At 54.5% G+C, this 24,684-nt stretch overlaps 1 protein-coding gene and 1 long non-coding RNA gene across 14 annotated transcripts in view; both read left to right on the forward strand.

The window, feature by feature from the left end:
* CTDP1 (CTD phosphatase subunit 1) overlaps positions 1–24,684 on the forward strand; it is a 73,931-nt gene that overhangs the window by 17,530 nt on the left and 31,717 nt on the right. For 12 of the 13 annotated variants that reach the window (XR_001897503.3, XM_021930233.2, XM_021930235.2 and 9 more), the window contains 7 exons: positions 696–824; positions 6,992–7,142; positions 14,760–14,850; positions 17,599–17,765; positions 19,174–20,223; positions 22,861–23,002; positions 23,161–23,367. Coding sequence is in view for 12 of the 13 variants with exons in the window: in XM_021930233.2 (XP_021785925.2) it covers positions 696–824; positions 6,992–7,142; positions 14,760–14,850; positions 17,599–17,765; positions 19,174–20,223; positions 22,861–23,002; positions 23,161–23,367 (1,937 nt within the window). In the remaining variant the exon portion in view is untranslated. The remainder of the gene's footprint in view (positions 1–695; positions 825–6,991; positions 7,143–14,759; positions 14,851–17,598; positions 17,766–19,173; positions 20,224–22,860; positions 23,003–23,160; positions 23,368–24,684) is intronic. The other variant, XM_017951879.3, reaches the window with a different exon arrangement.
* On the forward strand, positions 831–4,558 carry LOC108583153. The gene is made up of 2 exons (XR_001897505.3): positions 831–2,508; positions 2,579–4,558. It is a non-coding gene; the product is annotated as an uncharacterized LOC108583153 (long non-coding RNA).

Here is a 24,684-nt window from a genome sequence, read left to right on the forward strand (position 1 = left end):
CACCTGCTGGCCCCTCTCTGTGTTTCCCTTCGGGGACGGGTACGGGAGGAGGTACCCACTGGGCGGGACCAGGATTTTGTTGTGAAGAGTGAGGGCCAGTTACAGTGAGAAAGGCAGCGTGGTGCGTCCTAGCACATCACGTCCTGTGTCGCACGCTGGGCCGCTGATGCCTGGGTGACTGGGTGCTTGTTAGCACCGCTCTGGGCCCCACGTGGAGGGACACCCTGATGCGCTGTCGCCAGGCCCCCGGGTCTCTTCGAGGCACAGGAATAGGCTGAGCATGGGAGGTTCTGAGCACATGGCCCTTGCCAGTCTCTGCTGCCCAGCTTGGGCCACCCAGCGTCTCCCTTCTCCCAGCCGGCTGACTTGGTTTCTTCATTAATTTTGCAGCTCACTTTTATTGAGTGCTCCATACCATTGAAGTGGCTTTGATAGAAACAACCAGTTTCTCTTCCCCTCTGTTTTCATTGGCTCATGTATTTAACTGAATTATAAAATCGTGGTCACAAGCAAGGTTGCCGTGACCCAGTTGGTGACCCGGCCCTGGCTCTCGGCCTGTGGGGCGCAGGCCATGGGGAGTGCCGGGGGCTGGAGAGGGATGCGTTTATTTCGTTTCCTGTTTCTTGGTAAAATGGAGTTTTACCTTGGATGCAAACATACTGACTTTGTCATTTCTTGTTTCTGTTTAATTGTAGCAAGCGGAGGAGCTGGGAAGAGAAGACCAGCAGCGACTGCATCGGAACCGGAAGCTGGTGCTCATGGTGGATCTGGACCAGACGCTGATCCACACAACCGAGCAGCACTGTCAGCAGATGTCGAATAAAGTGAGTGCGGCTGGCACCCCAGGTGCCGGAGCCGCAGGTCCTAGAACTTTGATTCAGAAGTGTGTTACCTTGTTTTTTAGATGATTTCCCACAGGTCAGCCTGGATTTCGAAAGCAGACTCTCTTGTTCTGGGTGTGGGCTGTGTGTCTGCTGGGCGGTTGGGTAGCATCTGGGCCCCCGGGCAGACATCTTGGTGCCCACTGTGTCTCGCACTTCCTGCTGTTTGTGCGGGAGCCCTTTGTGTGCCCGCACGGCAGGCTATCGGAGAGGGCGGAAGCGTTCTGAGCCTGTGAGGATGGTGCAGTGGATGGTGCGAGACGTGTCCTGAGAGTGGTGGTCTTCTTGGGGAGGACGTTGGTGTTGGATGCCTTTGTGTCGCTGGGATGTCAAGGGCAGGTGGTGGACCCCTGGGTTTGTGCTTGGGAGAGCTGGGCTGGAGGAAGAGGCTGGGAGGTGGTCAGTGTGCATTCTGCAGAGGAAATACAGGGAGAAACGAAGGATAAGGGCAGAGCCCTGTTTAATGCACACAGAACCCTTCCTGCGCCTCAGCTGTATCCTCAGGATGGAGCCCGAGAAACTGAATTTCTAGACCAAAGGCTCTTTATGTCTGTGCCAAGAGGCTTGCCCAGAGGCTTGTGTGGGCCTAGACGGTCGCCAGCAGGGAGGCCCTCACCAACACTGAGTTGTTTTTTAGATGGTTGCTGTTAAACAGATAGTATGTGGACTCTGGCGTTAGATTTGGGAGTTCAGGGGCCTGTCAGTTCTGACCTTTCCAGTTCCTAAAGCTTCCTGGGGGTCTTGCAGGTCCCGATAGCAGACGCCCAGCAGGCTGGAGGGTGCACCGCAGAGCCAGGCGCCCTCCACTGCGGGATGGTGGGGCATGGCACCAACAGCTGGGACAGATCGATGACAGTTACACCTAAGTCAAATTGGTGACAAGCTTCGTCCGAAAGAAGTTTGGTTAAGTTCGGCCCGGTACGTCAGCCTGGTGGCCAGGGTGAGCTGCACAGATCCCCCAGGTGGCACAAACTCTCACGTTTTATGCTATTTGCAGAATGGAGAGAATCGAGTAACTGCCGTGCTGCACAGGAGTTTCCTTTAGGGCCGGAATTCAGGCCTCACCCACAAAACAGCTTCTATTTTTGGCTGTGTTAGTCATTTGTGTGTATCATGGCATGTTATACAGCAATATATTCTTCTATGCAGTATAAACTGTGACTGGGTATTTTCAGATTGCTTCATTCATATCCACTACTCTACTCACTAAGGTTTTTTTTAATGCCTATTTTCTGACAAACTAGGTATTTTGAAGGATGTAAGGACTTCATGAAAATGCATTCTGCACACATGCACCTTCGTGAGTTGTTGTGACTGTTCTCTGCTTTTATTGTGCTGTGAAGTTGGGCATTGAGTGACTTTTATAGGCACAGCTCATTTTGTGGTGCTTCACGGATACTGTGTGTTCCCAGAGAGGAGGCTCGGGGCACCCAGCGAGCACGGCTGTGGGTGTCATTCTCCAGCGGCGTGTGTGCCGCACTCCAGAAATTCCCGTGTACTTCAGACTCCTCGGTGGTGGTCTGCTGTTACAGGGACCTGTAGTCAGTGATCTTTGAGGTCACTGTTGTCATAGTTGCTTCATTAGTGTTCTCTCTGCTCTAGGGGATTGTGATCTGTGATCTTTGAGGTCACTGTTGTCATAGTTGCTTCATTAGTGTTCTGTCTGCTCTAGGGGATTGTGATCTGCGATCTTTGAGGTCACTGTTGTCATTGTTTTGGGGTGCCATGAAGCACACCCACATAAGACGGCAAGCGTAGTGGGTAGATGTGTGGTCCTGACTGCTCCACCAACCGGCCATTCCCTGTTCCGGTGCTGAGGCCTCCCTGTTCCCCGAGGCACAACTGTATTGAAATTAGGCCAAAGTAATAACTCTAGAGGGACCTGTAGGTGTTCAAGTGAGAGGAAGGCTCACCAGTCTCTCACTTTAAATTAGAAGGTAGACGTGATTATGCTTAGTGAGGAAGGCATGCCGAAAGCCAGGAAAGGCTGCAAGCTGGGCCTCTTGCACTCAACAGCCAAGGTGTGAATGCAAAGGAAAAGTTGTTGAAGCAAACTAAAACTACCACTTCGGTGAACACACAAGTGATAAGACAGTGAAACAGCCTTATTGCTGAGAAGGAGAAGGTTGTAGTGGTCTCAGTAGAAGATCAAACCAGCCTCAACATTCCCTTAAGCCAAAGCCTAATCCAGAACAAGGCGCGAACTGTCTTCAATTCTGTGAAGGCTGAGAGGGGTGAGGAAGCTGCAGAAGAAAAGCTGGAAACCAGCACAGGTTGGTTCATGAGGGTGAAGGAAAGAAGCCGTCTCAGTAACGTAAAAGTGAAGGTGAAGCAGCAGGTACTGATGGAGAAACTGCGGTAAGTTCCCCAGGAGATCGAGTTGAGATCATTGATGAAACTAAACACACTAAACAACAGATTTTCAGTGCAGACAAAACAGCCTTCTATTGGAAGATGATGCTGTCTAGGACTTTCATAGCTGGAGAGGAGAAGTCCGTGCCCGGCTTCAGAGGACAGGCTGACTCTCTCGTTGGAGACTGACTAATGCAGCTGCTGACTTTAAGTTGAAGCCAGTGCCCAGGTGCCATCTGAAAATCCCAGGGCCCTTAAGACTGAGGCTAAATCTCCTCTGCCTGTGCTCCATCCATGGAACAACAAAGCCTGGATGACAGCACCTGTGTTCACAGCGTGGTTTACCGACCATTCTAAGCTCACTCTTGAGACCTGTTGCTCAGAAAGAGATTATTTTCAGAAATATTCCTGCTCATCGACCGTGCACCTGTCACCCGAGAGCTCTGATGGAGACGTACAGCAGAAGAATGTTTTCACGCCTACTGACACCACATCCACCCTGCAACCTAGGGCTCAAGAAATGATTTCAACCTTCAAGTCTTATTATTTAAGAACTACATCTTCTAAGGCTGGAGCTGCCTTAGAGGGCAATTCCTCTGATGAGTCTGGGAAAATCAAACAGAAAATCCTTCTGGAAAGGATTCACCGTTGTGAGTGCCCCCAGGAACATTTGTGATTCATGGGAGGACGTCAGAGTATCAGCATCAACCAGGAGTTCAGAAGATGGTGATTCCAGCCCTCAGTTCGGAAGGTGTTGGTTCTCACCTTCATGGATGACTTCCAGGGTGTCAGGACCTCCGCGGGGGAAGGCGCTGCAGGCGTGGTGGAAATAGTGAGAGAATTAGGAGTGGAGCCTGAAGATGACTGAATTCTGGCAACCTCAGGATGAAACTCGAACAGATGAGGAGTTGCTTTTTACAGATGAGCAAAGAAAGTTTCTTGAAATGGAATCTGCTCCTGGAGAAGATGCTGTGAACGTCTTGAAATGACAACAAAGGATTTGGAAGATTCTATCAACTTAGTTGATAAACCAGTGGCAGGGTCTACGGCGATTGCCCCTAGTTTTGAAACAAGTTCTTCTGTGGGTAAAATGCCGTCAAACAGCATTGCATGCTACAGAGAAACCTTTTGTGAGAGGAAGAGTTGATTGATGGGACGAACTTCATTGTCATCTTATTTCAAGAAACCGTCACAGCCACCCCCAGCCTTCAGTAAACACCCTCTGATCGGTCAGCAGCCGTCAGCATCGAGGTGAGACCGTACAGCAGCCAAAGAATGTGACTTGCTGAAGGCTCAGATGTTGTTAGCATTTTTTAATAATAAAATTTTTTTTAATTTTTTGAGACGGAGTCTCACTCTGTTGCCCAGGCTGGAGTGCAGTGGCACAATCTCTGTATCGTGCAGCCTCCACCTCCGGGTTCAAGCCATTCTTGTGCTTCAGCCTCCCGAGTAGCTGGGACTACAGGTGTGTACCACCATACCCAGCTAATTTTTATATTTTTAATAGAGATAGGGTTGCGGGCCAGGCTGGTCTCAAACTCCAGACCTCAAGTGATCCACCTGCCTCAGCCTCCCAAAGTGCTGGGAGTACAGGCATTGAGCCACCGCACCCAGCCATTTTTAATAATAAAGTATTTTTAAATTAAACTAGGTACATTGTTCTTTTAGACATAATGCTATTGCACATTTAATAAGCTACAGTAGAGTGTCAGCATGGATTATAGTCACTGGGAAACCAAAAAATTCATGTGATTCTCAGTATCTCCAGGATAGGCCTGCTGAAGACAGTTGGAGTCCGGTTATAATGTGGCTGTTTCTCAGTTGTGTGGTCTGGAAGGCGACAATGTCCTGATGCAGTGGGGAAGGGGGTCTAAGCATGAACTGACTGTCCTCTGCCTCCTCAGTTGTGTTAGTGTACCCCACTTGACATCCAGAGGAGACCCTGAGGCGGTGCCTGGCCCTACTCCTGGCCCCTCTGAAAGCAATTTCGGGGCTCAGAAGTGGTGCTGGCCACACCTCCCAAAGCCTGGACAGCTGCTGTACTTGTAACTGTTGAGTAATAGGAAAGTTGTTGCTAGAACGTTTCACTCCTAAATCTTTAACAGAGTACCTTCTTCATGAGGGTGGTAATTAACTTACAGCTAGAAAAATGTAACTGGGAAAGTTGTTACTAAAACCTTTCGCTGGTAGATCTTTAACAGAGTAGCTTCTTCCCGAGGGTCCTAACTAACTTAGAGCTGGAAAAATGTAACTGAGCTTAATTAAAGCCATTAAGAGTAAATATTTTACTGAGAAATTAACAGGATTAAAAGGATCGAAGTTTAACTTCCTGAGGAAAGCAGTCTTATTTGCATGTCGATCGTATGTAGGCGAGTGAGTCGGTATCGCTCGTTTCATCTGCTACTAAATACGATTTAGAATACGCTGGACTTCTGTGTTGTGTATGTAAACGAAAGAAACTGTATCTGAAAATCACCAGGTTACCTGGGAATGTTGATTTCCTTTGTTCAGTAGCTCAGGAAAGCACTGTCAGCAACGTGTCGGCATTTGAAGAAACAAAGGCAGAAGTGACATCGGTGGTTATCTCGTAGTTAGTATAGGTTGTTACTGTTGGCTGGTTATCGGGGTGGTTATCCTAGGCGGTCGTTGCAGGTAGGTAGTTACCGTGAGTAGTGAGTGTGGCTGTAATCGGTGGTTATGTGGTTATCACAAGTGGTGACTGTTGGCTGGTTATCGGGGGGGTTATCAGGGACGGGTTCCTGCAGGTAGGTAGCTATCATGAGTAGTGAGTGGAGCTGTCATCGGTGGTTACCATGTAGTTATGATAGAGGCTGTTACTGTGAACGTGATTACCCAGGGTGGTGGTCTTGAACAGTTGTTGCAGGTAGGTGGTTACCCTACTAATCATGGGGAGTCGTTAATCACACGCATCAAGGACATTCCCACAGCTGAGAAGGCCGCACTCGCTCACTCATACCACATTCATGGAAAGTACTTACACAGTGGGTTTTAAATGCCACAGGTAGCACCTTGCACCAGTTAGGGTCATGTCCTTATTTAGAGGGGCAGGTGGACATGCAACCTCTGTCCCACATGGAGGGATGGGCGCACGTGTGGTCCTCTGTCCCATGTGAAGGGGAGTGTACACACTGTCCCCTGTCCCATGTGGAGGGATGTGTGCACATGCATGTCCTCTGTCCCATGTAGAGGGGTGTGTACACATGTCCTCTGTCCCATGCTCAGGTGGAGGGGCATGTACACACTGCTGTCCCCTGTCCCATGTGGAGGGGCGAGTGCAGACACATGTCCTCTGTCCCATGTGGAGGGGTGTGTGCACACTGTCCCCTGTCCCACATGGAGGGGTGTGTGCACACACGTGTCCTCTGTCCCACATGGAGGAGCATGTACACACTCATGTCCTCTGTCCCATGTGGAGGGGCATGTACACACTCATGTCCTCTGTCCCATGTGGAGGGGTGTGTACACACATGTCCTCTGTGTGGAGGGGCACGTACACACACATGTCCTCTGTCCCTTGTGGAGGGGCATGTACACACATCCTCTGTCCGTGTGGAGGAGCGCGTACACACACATGTCCTCTGTCCGTGTGGAGAGGCGTGTACACACATGTCCTCTGTCCCATGTGGAGGGGCAGGCATATGTGTGTCTTCAGGACGCCTGTCTCAGGCACACGGGTTGTGGGGGCCGCTGAGGCTTCTCAGACCTTTTCTCCTGACTGTTGCTGCCGTTCTTTTCAGGGCATCTTTCACTTCCAGCTGGGCCGGGGTGAGCCCATGTTGCACACGCGCCTGCGTCCGCACTGCAAGGACTTCCTGGAGAAGATCGCCAAGCTGTACGAGCTGCACGTCTTCACCTTCGGCAGCCGGCTGTACGCACACACCATCGCAGGTCAGTCCGCCGCGGCCGGAGGGGCTGTGGGAACCGTGGGTTTCCGCACACACCGTCGCAGGTCAGTCCGCCGCGGCCGGAGGGGCCGTGGGAACCGTGGGTTTCTTTCCTGTTTTCGGTGATGGTTTCTTAAAGATGAAGAAAGAAAAGCAGCTCCCCTGCAACTCAGTTGTGGTCTTGGAGTTGGCCGTTGTGCAGGGGGTTGTGAGAGGTAAGGGAATTCTGCCACCGCGGCCGGCGGGTGGGGCTGCAGCCGCTCTGGCCGGGTGCAGTACTGGGTGGGGCACTTTGGGAGTTTGTCAGGACGACGTGGGCACGTGGAACCTTCTTCTGTGAGATACTCTGACAGACACCTTGTTAATCAGTTCACAGGGACTTCAGGCCAGGCTACTTGTGTGTGCTCGTGCCGGGTGCTCTCACTGCACACAGTGTGGCCATCCCCTACCTGCACATGGGTACCCTTAGGATTTAGCGTTTGCTTCTGTCTCCCTGGGTGGTAGCGTGAGTTCCAGTCTGCACCAGCAGGATGAAGCAAGGGGACAGTGCCACGGGACGGTGACTGTCCCATGTGTATGACGCGAGGGGACAATGCCACAGGATGGTGACCGTCTGTCCCACGTGGACAAAGTGAGGGGACAATGACACGGGATGGTGACCATCTGTCCCACGTGGACGAAGCGAGGGGACGATGACATGGGACGGTGACCATCTGTTCCACGTGGACAAAGCAAGGGGACGACGCGGGATGGTGACCGTCTGTCCCACGTGGACAAAGCAAGGGGACGACGCGGGACAGTGACCGTCTGTCCCACGTGGACAAAGCAAGGGGACGACGCGGGACGGTGACCGTCTGTCCCACGTGGACGAAGCGAGGGGACAACGACGCGGGATGGTGACCGTCTGTCCCACGTGGACGAAGCGAGGGGACGACGTGGGACGGTGACCATCTGTCCCACGTGGACGAAGCGAGGGGACGACGTGGGACGGTGACCGTCTGTCCCACGTGGACGTGGGCCCGAGTGGCAGTGTGGGCTCCTCCGTGCCGGCTCCAGAGGTTTAGATTGAGTGTTTTAAAATTCAAAGATCTTTCCGGATTGGTCTTAGTCTTTTGTTGTTGGTGAGGAAATGAATTTTGAATCCTCCTTTAATATTTAGTGCCTTTCTAGGAATCTTGATCATGACCTTTAATTCCTCTTGTAATTGAAATTCAAAACATTCACTTGTAACATTATGGCTGCTGCTGTATGGCTGCCTGAGATCGATGATGTGAAGACAAGTAATTATGCACAAGGGTGATACTGCTCACGTCCTCAAGCCAGTAAAGAAATAACCTGCTGGCCGGGCGCGGTGGCTCACACCTGTAATCCCAGCACTTTGGGAGGCTGAGGCGGGCGGATCACGAGGTCAGGAGATCGAGACCATCCTGGCTAACACGGTGAAACCCCGTCTCTACTAAAAATACAAAAAATTAACCGGGCGTGGTGGCGGGCGCCTGTAGTCCCAGCTACTCGGGAGGCTGAGGCAGGAGAATGGTGTAAACCCGGGAGGCGGAGCTTGCAGTGAGCCGAGATCGCGCCACTGCACTCCAGCCTGGGCGACAGAGCAGACTCTGTCTCAAAAAAAAAAAATAAATAACGCCTGCTATGATTTGGGGTTTTACAGCCCCCAAGTCCACATGTTAAAACCCAGTCTAGGCCGGGCGCGGTGGCTCACGCCTGTAATCCCAGCACTTTGGGAGGCTGAGGCGGGCAGATCACAAGGTCAGGAGATCGAGACCACGGTGAAACCCCGTCTCTACTAAAAATACAAAAACTGAGCCGGGCGCGGTGGCGGGCGCCTGTAGTCCCAGCTTCCCGGGAGGCTGAGGCAGGGGAATGGCGTGAACCCAGGAGGCGGAGCTTGCAGTGAGCCAGGATTGCGCCACTGCACTCCAGCTTGGGCGACAGAGCGAGACTCGTCTCCAAAAAATAAATAAATAAATAAATAAATAAATAAATAAATAAATAAAACCCAGTCCCAAGGCGAGGGTATCAGGAGGGGTGTGGAAGGCGGTGAGGTCGTGAGGACTCCATCCTCCTGAGTAGAATCAGGGCCCTTACCCAGGCGGGTTCTGGGAGCTGCGGGAGGCGCAGTAAACCAGTTCCCACTGACCTGCAGCCGCGTCGCTGGCGCCTTGGTCGGATGCTGCCTCCAGAACTGTGAGGAAGGGACGTCCGTTCCTGAGTCACCCACGCTGTGGAGTTTCTTCAGAGCAGCCCAGGCCGACTAAGCTGCCTTAGTCGACTTCCACTATGTGGAAATAGACCCCCGAATCCCTGTGTGTCCCAGCCCTGGACTCCCTGTGTGTGTCCCAGCCCCGGACTCCCTGTGTGTGTCCCAGCCCCGGACTCCCTGTGTGTGTCCCAGCCCCGGACTCCCTGTGTGTTCCAGCCCTGAATCCCTGTGTGTGTTCCAGCCCTGGACTGTGCCTTCGCAGCCAGTACCAGGCACCTCCCAGGGGCCAACCCGTAAGTCACACACCGCAGTGCGGGTGACGCCCACGCAGACCAGACGCCCGAGGGGCGTCACGTTCACAATAACAAATGTCAGGGAGAGACTAAAGACCAGAGAAGTCTTCCTCACGGTCGTCATATCCATGGCTGTCTTCTATTCTCTATTTTTTTGTGTGTATAATTTTGCCGAGTTTGTCTTAATATGTGCACAAGTTTATGTACTGTTCTTTTCACATAAGATTTCATCACCAAGAATTCATCCATCCCTTTGTTATAAATCTTCATCGTTTTATGTGAGTTTTTCCCTCCTCTGTGGACTGGATCCTCTGGGTGAGTTCCTGAAACCCAGATTGTTCAGTGGGGGAGTGGTTCCTGACCCCCAGGACTGTGAGCGCCGCGCGCTGCATGGCCTGCCCCCTGGCAGGTGACGCGTTTGCCTCCTGCCTCCTGCCTCCCACACAGGGTGCTCCCCAGTGGGCACAGCCTGGCGACCTGCAAGTCTGATTCCTGAAGGCGGCAGGCAGTCCAGGATGCACCGGTGATTTTTCCTTCTTCTCTTGTCCCATCTTCTGTCCGTGTATCTAGTGCCCATGCAAATGTTTCTTATTTGGGGCATCCTTCTCCAGGTCTCTCTCTTTAAAGTTGGGGTTATGTAGGTTGGCTGTCGCACACGTCTTGCTTATCCTTTTCTGAGGGACGTCAACGTTTGTTGGTCAGAGCACACAAGCCCCAGTGAGGATGAGTATGTGGAAGGCTCGGGTCTGTTTAAATGCTTGGCTGGAGGGGATTTGGGCTAAAAGCAGAGGGGTCCCAGGTTTTAGCTGGGCCACACCCTTGCCACCCTTCACACCGACAGGCAGGGCGTGGGACACTACAGTCAGATTCCACGTTCATGAGGCCTCGTGTGGTGAAAGATGAAGCAGGTGAAGAGAATGCCATGTTTCTTTATCAGCCTGAAAGCTGGAGGGAGCCTGGTAGCTGCCTGCAAATTCAGCAGAACATCCATACTGACATCTGCAGGCCCCTGAGCCGCTTGGACAGCAGAGCAAGGGAGCCTGCTGGTGGGTGCGTGGCTGCGGAGGGCCTCGAGCGTGGGTGGGGGTGTGGCTGCGGAGGGCCTCGAGCGTGGGTGGGGTGGCTGTGGAGGGCCCTGCCGTGGCAGCGTGGCTGCGAGGCCCCTCGAGCGTGGTCCTGCTGGTGGGCGTGGCTGTGGAGTGGCCTGCCGGGTCCCGCCGGGTGGCGCGTGGCTGTGATGGGCCCCAGCCGCGGTGGGTGTGGCTGTGGAGGGCCCCGAGCTGGTGGTGCTGGTCATGATGGGCCCTCGAGCTGGGTCCCACAGGGCATGAGGGCCCCCGGCACGGGTGGGGGTGTGGCTGTGGAGGTCTCTATGTGGGTCATCCTGCTGATGGTGCTTGGCTGTGGAGGGGTCTTGAGCTGGGTGGGGTGTGGCTGTGGAGTGGCCTCGGGTGGAAAGGGCATGAGGGCCCTCGAAGGTGGTCCCTATGTAGGGTGGCTGTGGAGGGGCCTGAGCGTGGTCCCATGGTGGCTGGAGGGCCTCGAAGGTGGTGGTGGAGGGGCAGTGGAGGGCCTCGGAAGGTGGAACCATGGATGGGAAGGGTGGAAGGGATGGTGGAGGGCCTGAAAGGTGGGTCCTACAGGGTGCGGCTGGGTGGAGGGCCCCTCAGCCGGGTCCTGCTGGTGGCGCGGCTGTGGAGGGCCCCGAGCATGGTGGGGTGGCTGTGGAGGGCCCTCGAAGGCGGGTGGGTGCGTGGCTGCGGAGGGCCTCGAAAGCTGGGTCCTACAAGGGTGGCTGTGGAGGGCCTCGAAAGGTGGTCCTGGTGGGTGCTTGGCTGTGGAGGGCCTTGAGTGGTGTGTGGGAAGGGAGGGCCTCGAAGGTGGTGGTGGGAAGGGAGTGGCCCCAGCAGCAGGTGGAAGGTGGAGGGGCCTGGAAGGAGGGGCCTTGAAATGGAAGGGTGGAGGGCCCCAGCAGTGGTGGTGGAAGGGGCCTTGGTGGTTCATGGTGGAGCGGGGGGGGTGTGGCTGTGGAGGGCCTCGAGCTGCAGGGAAGCACAAGCGGAGGGCCTCGAAAGGCCAGTGGTCCTGCTGGTGGGTGCGGGCTGTGGAGGGCCCTCAACGGGTGGGTGCTTGGCTGTGGAGGGCCTCGAGCATGGGTCCTGCTGGTGCGTGGCTGTGGGAGGGCCTCGAGCTGCAGGGTGCGTGGCTGCGGAGGGCCTCGAGCGTGGGTCCTGCTGCAGGGAGACCCGCTGGGTTTGCTGGCATCACCGTGCCCTGTCTGGCGCCTTCTGCGTTTCAAGCTCTGCTTTCTACGTGAAGGTCCAGTATTCCAGTATGTCCAAGGGATGTGGGCCGAAACCAGACGAAGACATCACAAGAAAACCGCAGACCAGTATCCCTTTGAACAGGGATGCAGAGATTCTCAGCAGAACACGGGCCCTCGAGCCCAGCAACGTGGGAGGAGGACTGCGTCCAGGCTGCGGTTCAGGAAGGCCCAGCTTGGCTTCGTCATGGCTGGCGGGATCTGTAGAGATGACCTGGGTCAGCTTTTCTGCAAGTGAGAAAGTGAGGTCCGGACTGAAGCCTGAGGTGGCTGCTGAGCTTCCGCCTTTGATGCTTTTCATTTTGAAAGTGACTGTGTTGATAGCATGTGTGCTTTCAGTATGACTAGGACAGAAATGTTGAGTGTTTGGGATGCGTGTCTTTTATGTGATTGTAGAGACACTAATAATTCCATTAACAGACTTTAGATTTAGCGACTTCATGGTCTCAGTGATCATCTAGAAGTTAAGTGTCTGTATATAGTAAGAAACAATTGCGTTTATTTCTCCTTTAAGTCCAGGTATCTTTTTGTTACTGAAATACTAACAAACCAGTGACATCAAGGAAGGGAAAGCTCCTGGCCGTGCTGCATTTGAAACGTTTGGAGGTGGTGATGCTTCAGCCAGGAGGCAGGTTCATCTTCCCAGAAGATCTTACGGACCCCGGAGTGCATTGTGCGTAGCGCCGCGGAGCTGCAGGGTAACTGAGGTGGCGCCCAGAGCAGCTCTTCTGTTTTAACTGTCATGTGTATGTTTCAACCTGTATCGAAAACAGCCAGCGTGTTTCTCACGTTTGTGATCTCAGAGGTGGTGGTACAGAGGTTGAGCTGAGTAGGGATGGGTGCAGGCAGTAGTTGATTAAAAGCCAGTGTGAAAACAATAGTGATTGCGTGGAGTGCAGTCAGGGCACGTTCAAATCCCGGAAGTGGACCCCGTGTGCCACGCGGAGATGTGGAGCCGGGCGTTGTGGGTGCGTTCGGATCTGGAAGTGGACCCCGGGTGTCATACAGGGGCGTGGAGCCAGGTGCTCCAGTGAGTCTTAAGTCTTGAGAGGATGTGGGCTGCGTGGTTGGAGTTTGGGTTCACAGTGCTTCTGAGATGTCTGGTCTACCTCCTGTGCTTCATGCAGAGCTGACGGTTATGCAGGGGACCTGTGTGCCATGATGAGACCACAGACCCAGCTCTCGACTCTGGACTGGCTCACTCTTCTGCAATCTAGTCTCCGTTTTGTTCCATGGCACCTGCACGTGTCATGCCAGATAGAGGTTGTGTGTTAATGTGTTCAGTTTTCTTATAATTTCAGCCTCTTGGGAGGGTAATAATTGTGTTGTATTCATTCCTGTACCTTATATTCCTGGCAAAATTCCAAGTAATGTTAAACTCAGTAAATGTTAAATGAACAAACACTCTTACACGTTATCTACGTGCCATGGAATACCTATCTCTTGAGGTATGTCCAAATTTATGGCTTCAGCCACTTGTATGATGAGTAGCTGAAACATTTCCTTCTGAGGCTTCATACTTACCGTAGCTGCTTCTCTCAAGAATGTTTTAAATGGCCGGTGAAATTAAATTGACATTGAACTTGATGCGTCCAACATATTTTACCAATAGAATAAATTACCTGAAAAGTCTGTTTTGTTTTTGTTTAGTACCCCTACTTCCACAAACTGAAATACGTTTACTATATATTCTGTGGTTCTTGTAAATTAGCAAGAGATGACTTATTTTTAAATTATCTTTCTTTAAAATTATGGGCACTTCACTGTAAATTGAAGACTTTGCAAACTTAGGAAGATAACACAGTAGGCTAAAAGTTCAGAAGATAAATTTATAGATCAGGAAACCCAGAGCAGAGGTAATACCAAGAAACCTCTGCCTGATTTCTTGATTGTGACGGTGGTGCCTCCTGAAGTGCAGAAGGGGTGTTTGCAGATAGCATGGTTTTACCGTCTTTAAAGAGTCAAAGCAGAGCATCAAGCACGTAAAGCTCTTTAGAAAATTACTTTCACAAAATTAAACTAGACTTGTAATTAACAGATGTCATGTAAAGTACAAGTGTCAACTGTAGCCCAGGCAGATTCTTCGCTGCGGAAGCAGCTTCTGCACTAGCTGGTCATTGTGGTGTCGCGATGTCCTTCCTTCCCAGTCTCCTCCGTCAGGCAGGCTTCCTCGATGTTGCCTGAATGACCAGCGTAAACGTGTATAATAGTGAGAAATAACCGACCTTTCTGTGTATTTCTACAACACAGCATGTGAGTTTGTGTGATTCTACTGAAGTAACTTGGGAGAAGCAAGCTTCCTTGGTAACCTTCCTTCCACTAACCATTACAGATGAGAGCAGGGCCGCCCGCCCGGGGTTGGGAAAGACCGTGTCCGAGGTGACGCAGGGTAGTTTCAGTTCAGCGTCCAGACTCCATCACGCGGAGAACCACATGCAGAGCGTTTTGAGATTGAACGGTGACTCACCTGTTTGACTTATGAAGTGCCTTCCGTAGTTTTCATGTCCATCTGGTTTAGACAGGTGCTTCAGTAGGATGTTACAAATTTTCCATGTTAATAGAATTATAAACACTTACAGACATGATTCGTGTTTGACAATAAGTTCACCATAAGAGAAAAGAAGCCCTCCGTGAGCCCGGTCTTACACGAAAAGGGACGAAGTGTTTGGTGCCGATTCATCGTGTTTTGTGTCTGCCACTGTAAAATAACATTCAGGACTTCACCACGCGCTGTGTGACCTAAATGTGTCTCAGGCATGTAATCTTTGTCCTGTTTTCTTTTCCAAGGCTTTTTAGACCCCGAGAAGAAGCTTTTTTCTCATCGAATATTATCCAGGGATGAATGTATTGACCCGTTTTCTAAAACGGGAAACCTTAGGTATGTACCTGGCCACGCTCCTCAGAGAGACCTCTTGCTTTTCGTTTCCTGTTTCAAAAATCGCATCTTGAGATTTAGAGCAGTATTTCTTTTCCTATTTCTTTTCTTTTTCTTTTCTTTTCTTTTTTTTTTTTTTTTTTTTTGAGAGGGAGTCTTGCTCTGTCACCCAGGCTAAAGTGCAGTGGTGCGATCTCAGCTCACTGCAGGCTCTGCCTCCCAGGTTCCCGCTATTCTCCTGCCTCAGCCTCCTGACTTAGCTGGGACTACAGGTGCCCGCCACCTTGCCCAGCTAATTTTTTTTTTTTTTTTTTTACTTTTAGTACAGACGGGGTTTCACTGTGTTAGCCAGGATGGTGTCTATCTCCTGACCTCATGATCCTCCCACCTCAGCCTCCCAAAGTGCTGGGATTACAGGTGTGAGCCATCGCACCCGTCCTAGAGCAGTATTTCTGTATTGATGTTTTTAAGGAATTTAACGTCCCCTCTCCAGTTTTCCTTGTTAGCCTCAGAGTACTTAGAAAGTTCCTTTCTAACCTGTACTCCCACCGTCTCCCAGGTTGCCTGAGCCCCGGTGCTTGTGCAGGGCACCCAGTCCAGGCTCTGCCCCGTCCCAACAGCCCCTCCCTGAAACCACCCTCGGGCTGGGCTTTTGCGTCTGTGGAGGCGGGGACTGTCATTCTCTCAGCCTCATCTCTGTCAGACGGCACCCATTCGAAGTCAGCCCGCCGCCTGACGTCGTGCATCTGTTTGCTTAACAACCCTGGCATGTGTGATCATTCTAGTCCCTTTAGCTCCGGGTTTTCATTCCTGTGCGAAGACTTGTGGTTGGAGAGGCAGGAGGCAGGGGTGCGTCAAGACTTGTGGTTGGGAGGCAGGAGGCAGGGGTGCGTCCCCACAGGAGGCCAGCTTTTGCCTCTGAGTATCCAGGGAATGACCAGGGCTCCTGGGGAACTCGGGGACTGGACTTTTGGGCCCAGAACCCAGGAGGGCAGGCGTAGGGACGGGATGGCATCAGGGAGGTGGCAGCCGAAAGGACCCGAGTGGGCAGAGGAATGTGGATAACCCCACCCCACGCACAAGTTCAGCAGCTCTGTGGGGCTCCTGGTTTAGGGGCAGTTCTTGACGTCAGCATCAGCATCTGAGGTTTATAGTTTTCTTAGGAGCTTGCCTGTGTTAATCCTACTGATAATTTATAAAATCTTAAGTCACATGACTTTTGCCCATCTTTTTGCTTTTTTTTTTTTTTTTTTTTTTTTTGAGACGGAGTCTCGCTCTGTCGCCCAGGCTGGAGTGCAGTGGCCAGATCTCAGCTCACTGCAAGCTCCGCCTCCCGGGTTCCCGCCATTCTCCTGCCTCAGCCTCCCGAGTAGCTGGGACCACAGGCGCCGCCACCTCGCCCGGCTAATTTTTTGTGTTTTTAGTAGAGACGGGGTTTCGCCGTGTTAGCCAGGATGGTCTCGATCTCCTGACCTTGTGATCCGCCCGCCTCGGCCTCCCAAAGTGCTGGGATTACAGGCTTGAACCACCGCGCCCGGCCATCTTTTTGCTTTTTGCCATTTCTTCCTTTCCATGAGCTCCAGAGCCGCCTCCTGTCAGCTCCTCTGAGCCTTTTTGACAGGGTGGCCCCTCCCTGCCCCTATGTAGAGACTTTTTTATATCCTTCTGTATTCTTTGGCGTTTCTTGCCCACTCTGTACGAGGAGTTTCACCATTTCCACCCGGAAGTCCGTCCCTGCTGGTGCAGCGCATCAGGTGTGGCTTGTTCTCCCGAGGAGCCCTGGCGGTCGCAGCTGCAGCTTCAGCCGCTTCCTGGCTCACGGTGGCCGCCGCCTCCCAGTGCTTCGGTTTTTACGTTTAGGGAGTCCACGCAGACTGTGAGGCCTATGCAAGCTGATGTTAACTAAGAAGAGACTCTGAAAGCATTTACTTCAGAAACCTCCTTTTTGCTAGTTAGTGACGTGTTAAGGGGAAAAGCCACCTGAAGGCAGAATGATAGGATCGAATGGGGACACGCCCAGGATAGGCCCTAGTGGCGGGCACTGTGGTTTGCATGGAGGTAGCTGTAGGTCCACGTAGAAATTCTGCATCAGCAGTAGGTGTGGTTTTTGTTTTTTTGTTTTTGAGACGGTCTAACTCTGTTGCCCAGACCTAAGTGCAGTAGTGTGGTCTCAGCTCCCCACAGCCTTGACTTCCTGGGCTCAAGCTATCCTCCCACTTCAGCCTTCTGAGTAGCTGGGACTACAGGTGCACACCACCACACCCGGCTAACTTCTGTATTTTTTGTAGAGACGGGGTCTTACCGTGTTGCTCAGGCTGGTCTCAGGCTCCGAGGCTCAAGCGGCCCTCCCAAAGCGCTGGAATTCCAGGCCTGAGCCACACAGCCCATCCCGGGCTGTTTTCAGAGTCAGCAAATTCTGGCCTTTAGGCTACGCAGCCTGGTTTGTACACGAAGTTTTATTGGAACATGGCCACGCCCACGCGGTCAGAGTTAGGTTTCATCCTTGTGGCCCTTCATGCCTGAAGTAGTGACTCTGGCGCTTTAAGAAACAGTTTGCGAACTCCGGCTTGAAGGAGAATCAGAAGCAGTGGAGAAGATGTTACTGAGGTTTAAATGTGGCCCAAACAGAAAGGGCTTCGGGGCGGTTGGTGTCAGTTTCTGATGAACCTGCTGTCTGTTGGTTACGTGTGGGTTAGAATCTTAAACTCTTTTCATTATTATTTTGTGTGAATTATGCATTGTCACTTGTAGAAACCTCTTTCCTTGTGGAGACTCAATGGTTTGCATTATTGATGATCGAGAAGACGTCTGGAAGTTTGCCCCCAATCTGATAACTGTGAAGAAATACGTGTACTTCCAGGGCACAGGCGACATGAATGCGCCCCCTGGGTCCCGAGACTCTCAGACGAGAAAGAAAGGTGGGTAACCTGCTTCCTGATTCTCTAGAATTTACATTTGCTTATTGTTTAGCTCTTCTTATTTCTTTTTTTTTTTTTTTTTTTTTTGAGACTGAGTCTTGCTCTGTCACCCAGGCTGGAGTGCAGTGGCCGGATCTCAGCTCACTGCAAGCTCCGCCTCCCGGGTTCCCGCCATTCTCCTGCCTCAGCCTCCCGAGTAGCTGGGACTACAGGCGCCCGCCACCTCGCCCGGCTAGTTTTTTGTATTTTTTAGTAGAGACGGCGTTTCACCGTGTTAGCCAGGATGGTCTCGATCTCCTGACCTCGTGATCCGCCCGTCTCGGCCTCCCAAAGTGCTGGGACTACAGGCTTGAGCCACCGCGCCCGGCCAACTCTTCTTATTTCTTATCTCTATTTTGACTGCTCTAAATTCAAGATACACTTTGATTTTTTATTTGTATTTCAATAGAGGTTATTGGATTTATTTATATAGTACTGGAAAACAGGATATTATGTCGTTTTGATTTGGGCTTTAAAAAAAATGGCCCTCACTTAAGCGTTTTCCCAGTTGAATAAAAACTAAAGGATACTGTTTAACCTAACATGTGAATAACTCCTTTCATCCCAGTTTTCCTTAAACGCACGCCTGGGCCTCGGGCCATGGCATTCTGTAGAGAGAGCGAATGTGGGGGCAGTGGCTGTGCAGGGAAGAACCGTCCCCAGAGTGCAGTGTTCAGGCCCGGCGCTGGCTGGGGCCCAGAGAGCAGCGTGGTTTAACCTGTCAGGCAGGCCTGCAGCTGACGTCCGCCCTGTGAAAAGTTAAGTGTTTTTGACCCTTAGTTTTTAAAAAAAATATATTTTGAGGCATACATTTGCTGCTCTAGTCACTAAAATGGAACTTGGAGGTTGAAACCAGAAGAGGGTGGGACTGGGGTCATTCCTGTAGGAGGCAGAGGCTTTCACCAGATGGCTGGGGTCAGCGTGGAGTTGCTGACTTCCTCCAGACCGGGGCTTGGGAAACTGTGGCCGCGGTGGCGCCAGGTCTGCAGCCTGGAGACCTCCAGTTGTTCTTATAGACGGAGGATCCTTCCTCCCCCAGATCCAGAGCTTTTTGAGTTGCCCGCATGGTGCTTAAAGGAAATACTCATTGGAGCATTTTGGATTTTTCAGATTTGGGATGTTCAAGTGGTAAGTTTAACGCAAATACTCCAAACTCAGAAAAACATTCAGTGTCCAAAACATCTGTGGCCCCATGCACTTCGGGTAAGGGGTGCTCACCCCGTCAGGCTCTTCACAGCAAGGTTGCCAAGGCCTGGTCCAGAGGGCGGCAGAGTTCACAACCATGAAGAAGGGTGCTGCTTTAACTTGGAATGTTATTTAACGTTTAATGCTGAATCGCGGTAACTTTTCCTTTTGCATGCATATTTAGTAAATCATTCTTCTCGAGGCACCGAGATCGCAGAGCAAGCTCCGCCCGTGAGAGAGCCCGAGGGGGGAACGCAGGCCCCTGGAGTGGAGCCCAGCAATGGCCTGGAGAAGCCGGCTCAGGAGCTGAACGGCAGTGAGGCTACCGCCCCACAGGACTCGCCCCACCCCGGGAAACCGGACGAGAGGGACACCTGGCCCGCTGCCCAGGCCCCCACCAGCAGCGGAGAGCTGGCAGGCACTCCTGAGCCCCAAGGATCCTGTGTGCAGGGTGGCCGGGCGGCACCGGGACAGCGGCCTGCCCAGGGTGCCACGGGCACTGACCTGGACTTCGACTTATCCAGCGACAGCGAGAGCAGCAGTGAGTCCGAGGGCACGAGGTCTCCCTCCTCCGCCTCTGGCGGCGAAAGTGAGGGGAGAAGCCGGCAGAAGCTGAAGGAGGAGGAGAACCCGGCTCCAGAGGGAGCTGGGGCGCTGGCTCAGGGCAGTTCCCTGGAGCCGGGGCGGCCTGCAGCGCTGAGTCTCCCCGGAGAGGCCGAGCCCAGCACGCAGGCCCCAGACAAGGGGCCCGAGCTGGGTGGGCAGGAGGAGGGCGAGCGGGACGGCCTCTGCGGCCTGGGCAATGGCTGTGCCGACAGGAAGGAGGCGGAGACCGAGTCACAGAACAGCGAGCTGTCGGGCGTCACCGCGGGCGAGTCCCTGGACCAGAGTGTGGAGGAGGAGGAGGAGGAGGACACGGACGAGGATGACCACCTCATCTACCTGGAGGAGATCCTGGTCCGTGTGCACACCGACTACTACGCCAAGTACGACCGCTTCCTCAACAAGGAGATCGAGGAGGCGCCGGATATCCGCAAGATCGTGCCGGAACTGAAGAGCAAGGTGCTGGCTGATGTGGCCATAATTTTCAGTGGGCTGCACCCGACAAACTTCCCGATAGAGAAGACGCGGGAGCATTACCACGCCACGGCGCTGGGAGCGAAGATCCTCACTCGGCTGGTGCTGAGCCCCGACGCCCCTGACAGGGCCACGCACCTGATCGCCGCGCGGGCTGGTGAGTGCTGCCTCCCTGTGCCCCGGGCATGGTCAGGCCCGCCGTCTCCTTGCAGGCACTCCTTCGAGCTGGCATTGCTGTTCATCTCACATTCAACTTTTAGAAACGTTTCCCAGAATCACCATCTTTTAAGAATAGATCATGACGTTGGGTGAAATTCGAGTTCGGGCACGTTCATGCTTTCGGACCGCAGTCGTCACGCACAGTGTTGGGTGGTGTGAGTTACTCACGTGCGGTGTAGAAAGTTCAGCCCTTCTCCCTGGAGTGAGCCATGGCTGGATTGGAGAGCAGGGAATCAGCGACGGGGTGAGTGAGCCGTGGCTGGATTAGAGAACAGGGAATCAGCGATGGGGTGTAGTGGAGAAACTCCAGGCAGGGACAGGATGTGGGGCCCTCAGTTCGCAGGTAAAAGGTTGACAAACCCTCTGAGTTAGAAAACTAAGTGCAAAGTTTCGGCTGAAACGTGCGTAGAAGGACACGTTGTGGCTGGGAGAGCGGAGGACAGGCCTGCTGTCTCCTGATGGTGAAACCTGTCCCAGACAGGGCAGGCTGCTCTGACACGTTGACAGGTCTGCCGAATAAAACAGACCCTTTCAGCGATAGGTGAATCTTGAAGGAAGACTTGCACCCCAGTGCTTAAAAAACCCAAATATCTCAGTATTCTAGTTATTCTGTGAAAATGCTCCCATAAGCACCTGGATTTTCCCCGAATGAAGATTTTGCCTAAATCACTTCAGGTTCTGCTCCTCCAATTGCGCTTCCTGTCCTGGCGGCATTTCCTGAGAGGGCTTCTCAGTGAGTGGCCCCGCCTCCAGGGCTCAGGATAGCCTTGTGGGGTGAGCTCATCCCTGTCCACGCACGCTCCCTGACGGCAAGTGTGGTCTTATTTGAGGCCACGCCTCTAGTCCGTGTCATGTGGTGTTGGACATGCATGTGCTCAGTAAAGCGTTTGAATCAAGGGTACATGGAAGGTTCCATCTCCGTGTGAAACAGCCAGGTGCTGGCTGCAGGGCAGGGGCAGGCTTTCCGTGGAGCCCAGTGAAACCCTTGATCCCAGGAGAAAGCCAAGCCCTGGCCTCCCACGGGCAGTCAGGCCCTTCTCTCCTGAGCGTGGAGCCGGGCCAGGCCACGGTCCTCCTTGGCTCCTCAGGTGCCCCTCAGGTGCCCGTCTGCCCTGCCTCATGTCTGCCCAGCTCCTGACCCTTCTCTCCTGTGCATGGAGCCAGGCCAGACCGGGGTCCTCCTGAGCCCCTCGGGTGCTCATCTGCCCTGCCCCGTGAGTGCCCAGCTCTTGGCCCTTTTCTCCTGAGCTTGGAGGTGGGCCAGGCTGGGGTCCTCCTTGGCCCCTCGGGTGCCCATTTGCCCTGCCCTGTGTCTGCCCAGCTCTTGACCCTTCTTTCGCTTTCCTTCCTTCCCCCCGAATTGTGCTCACGTTTCTTTTTGCTTCGGTGTTTGTGGCCTCACTGTTGAGGGGCCTTCCTGAACACATGCTCACGTCACCTGCTGTGCCCAGCTCCTCGTCTGAGATCCACCACTTCCCACCATGGCTGCTTATCCCTGGCTTGGGAGATGGGAACCTGCAGTGGGCAGCCCTGGTGGGGTGCAGCCGAGTGAGGGCCCTGAGCCCTGGTGGGGTGCAGCCAGGTGAGGGCCCTGAGTCCTGGTGGGGTGCAGCCAGGTGAGAGACCCTGGGTCCTGGTGGGGTGCAGCCCGGTGAGGGCCCTGAGCCCTGGTGGAGTGCAAAACCAGGTGGGGCCCTGAGCCCTGGTGAGGTGCAGCGGGTGAGGCCTGAGCCCTGGTGGGAGTGCAGTGGTGGGGCCCTGAGCCCTGGTGGGTACAGCCGGGTGAGGGCCCTGAGTCTGGTGGGGTGCAGTGGGGTAAAGGGGCCTACAGGCCTGGTGGGGTGCAGCAGGGTGGGGCCCTGAGCCCTGGTTGGTCTGGTCCGGGTGAGGGGAGCCCTGGTGGGGTGCAGCCGGGTGAGGGCCCTGAGTCCTGGTGGGGTGCAGCCGGGTGAGGGCCCTGAGCCCTGGTGGGGTGCAGCCGGGTGAGGGCCCTGAGCCCTGGTTGGATGCAGTCGGGTGAGGGCCCTGAGCCCTGGTGGGGTGCAGCCGGGTGAGGGCCCTGAGCCCTGGTGGGGTGCAGCCAGGTGAGGGCCGTGAGCCCTGGTGATTACAACTGGGTGAAGGCCCCCAGCCCTGGTGGGGTGCAGTCGGGTGAGGGCCCTGAGCCCTGGTGGGGTGCAATCGGGTGAGGGCCCTGAGCCCTGGTGGGGTACAATCGGGTGAGAGCCCTGGTGGGGTGCACTTGGGTGAGGGCCCTGGTGGGGTGCAGCCGGGTGAGGGCCCTGGTGGGGTGCAGCCGGGTGAAGGCCCCGAGTCCTGGTGATTGCAGCCAGGTGAGGGCCCTGAGCCCTGGTTGGATGCAGTCGGGTGAGGGCCCTGGTGGGGTGCAGTCGGGTGAGGGCCCTGGTGGGGTGCAGCCGGGTGAGGGCCCCGAGTCCTGGTGATTGCAGCCGGGTGAGGGCCCTGGGCCCTGGTGGGGTGCAGTTAGGTGAGGGCCCTGGTGGGTGCAGCCAGATGTGGGCCCTGAGCCTCCAGTGCTGGCCAAGACAGCCTGACGAAGCTGGGTCTCCCGCAGGCACAGAGAAGGTGCTGCAGGCGCAGGAGTGCGGACACCTGCACGTGGTCAACCCTGACTGGCTGTGGAGTTGCCTGGAGCGCTGGGACAAGGTGGAGGAGCAGCTCTTCCCGCTCAGGGACGACCACACCAAGGCACAGAGGTGAGTCCTCGCCGCACCCAGCACATCCCTGCCAGGCGTTCCCTCGCCAGACAGCTGTTGGTTCACACACCTAGGCAATGCCCGCCAGGTGTCCCTGGGAGCCTGCTCTGCGTCGCCGGGACGCCCCGCTCATGGCCCTTGTTCCCTTCCTCCGACAGGGAGAGCAGTCCTGCAGCCTTTCCCGACCGGGAGGGTGTGCCCCCCACCACCTTGTTCCACCCGATGCCGGTTCTTCCCAAGGCCCAGCCTGGCCCCGAGGTTCGAATCTACGACTCCAACACAGGGAAGCTCATCAGGACGGGCGCCCGGGGGCCCCCAGCGCCCCCCAGCTCCTTACCCCTCCACCAGGAGCCCTCTTCCTTCAGGTACATGGCGGCGCAGCCACTGCCCCCAGCTAGTGAGGGCTCTTCAAGCTTGCTGCTCTGGTCCGTTAGGGGGATGGCGCCAGTTGCCCAACGTGAGGGCGGGTGGAGGCTGCAGACGGTGACTCCCGCTTCCACCTTGTGGGAACGCCGCCCCCACTGGCTCTCTCGGGTCCTTTTGTTCTTCTGTCCTCTCTTGGTTCCCAAAACTGAAACAAAACCCTACAACCAGCTTCTCAGATGTTGTCCAGGCACCTGCATGTGCACACCTGTGGCCGCCCCGCAGAGCACTCGGTCCTGGGAACACTCAGCAGAGGATGGGCAGAGCAGGGCTGGTTTCGAGCCCCCGCCCCCGTCGCCTCGCCGGCTGCTCTCTGCCGGCTCCACGTTTGTTGCTCTGCCAGACCCTGGGCTGCCGTCTTTGTTTCCACACAGAGCAGGCGCAGGGGTGGTGGCAGTGGCGGTTGGCAGACAGCACCGTGAGGAAGGGAAACTTGACTGGACTGGAAGGCGTTGGTAGCCGGGATCTGTGCTGCCCTGGAGAGGGGAAATTGCAGGCCCCGGGGGATGCTTCCTGCGCACGTGGCCTCTGTGCCTGTTTACCGGTGTGGACCGGAGATCAGCCCTCAGCCTGAGGTTGTGGCCCCTGCAGACCCCATGGGACATTCTTGGAGATTTAAATGAGTCTTTGTTCTGTGGTTGTTGCTTTGAAATTCAACCAAAAGTTTAACTAGATTAAACTTGACCCAGGCGAGGAGCACCCACCAAGACCTGGTGTGTGTTCACCCCTGGAAGCCCTCTGACAGGTCACAACGCCTCAAATCCTGCGACGGGTGCAGAACGCAGGCTGCTGGAGGGAGACGGGTGCTCATGGTTAATGGGGAGATGGAGAGGTACGACTTGGTGTCCTTTTCGAGCCCTTGCAGCATCCAGCACTGTCCCTGCGTGGGGACGCTGAGGCCCGGAGTGCATGGCCCTCCCAGGTCAGGAGCAGGGGTGGCCAGAGCGTGGCCTTTGCACAGTGGGCGGCAGCTCCCGAGCCTGGGTGGGCAGGTGAGTGAGGAGGCCCCGCCAGGCACCACAACAAAGCCCCGTCAGCTTTCGGGAGAGGCCACTCCCTCTGGAAACGCGCTCTGGTTCCTCCCAGGTTTTCTGTTTTTAGATTGTGTTTTGTCTTTTGTGATTCTAGAGAGTAGCGTGTGCCCCTTTCGGCTGATTTCACAGCCCTTGAGGTCACGGTGGGGAGTGTTGCTAAGAGGAGGAGTCGGGTCGGGCGACTGGGAGGTGGGCAGGTGCAGGGTGGCCTCCTGTGCGGCAGCC

This window comes from Papio anubis, chromosome 19 (assembly GCF_008728515.1).
Source record: "Papio anubis isolate 15944 chromosome 19, Panubis1.0, whole genome shotgun sequence".
Classification (NCBI taxonomy): Eukaryota; Metazoa; Chordata; class Mammalia; order Primates; family Cercopithecidae; genus Papio; species Papio anubis.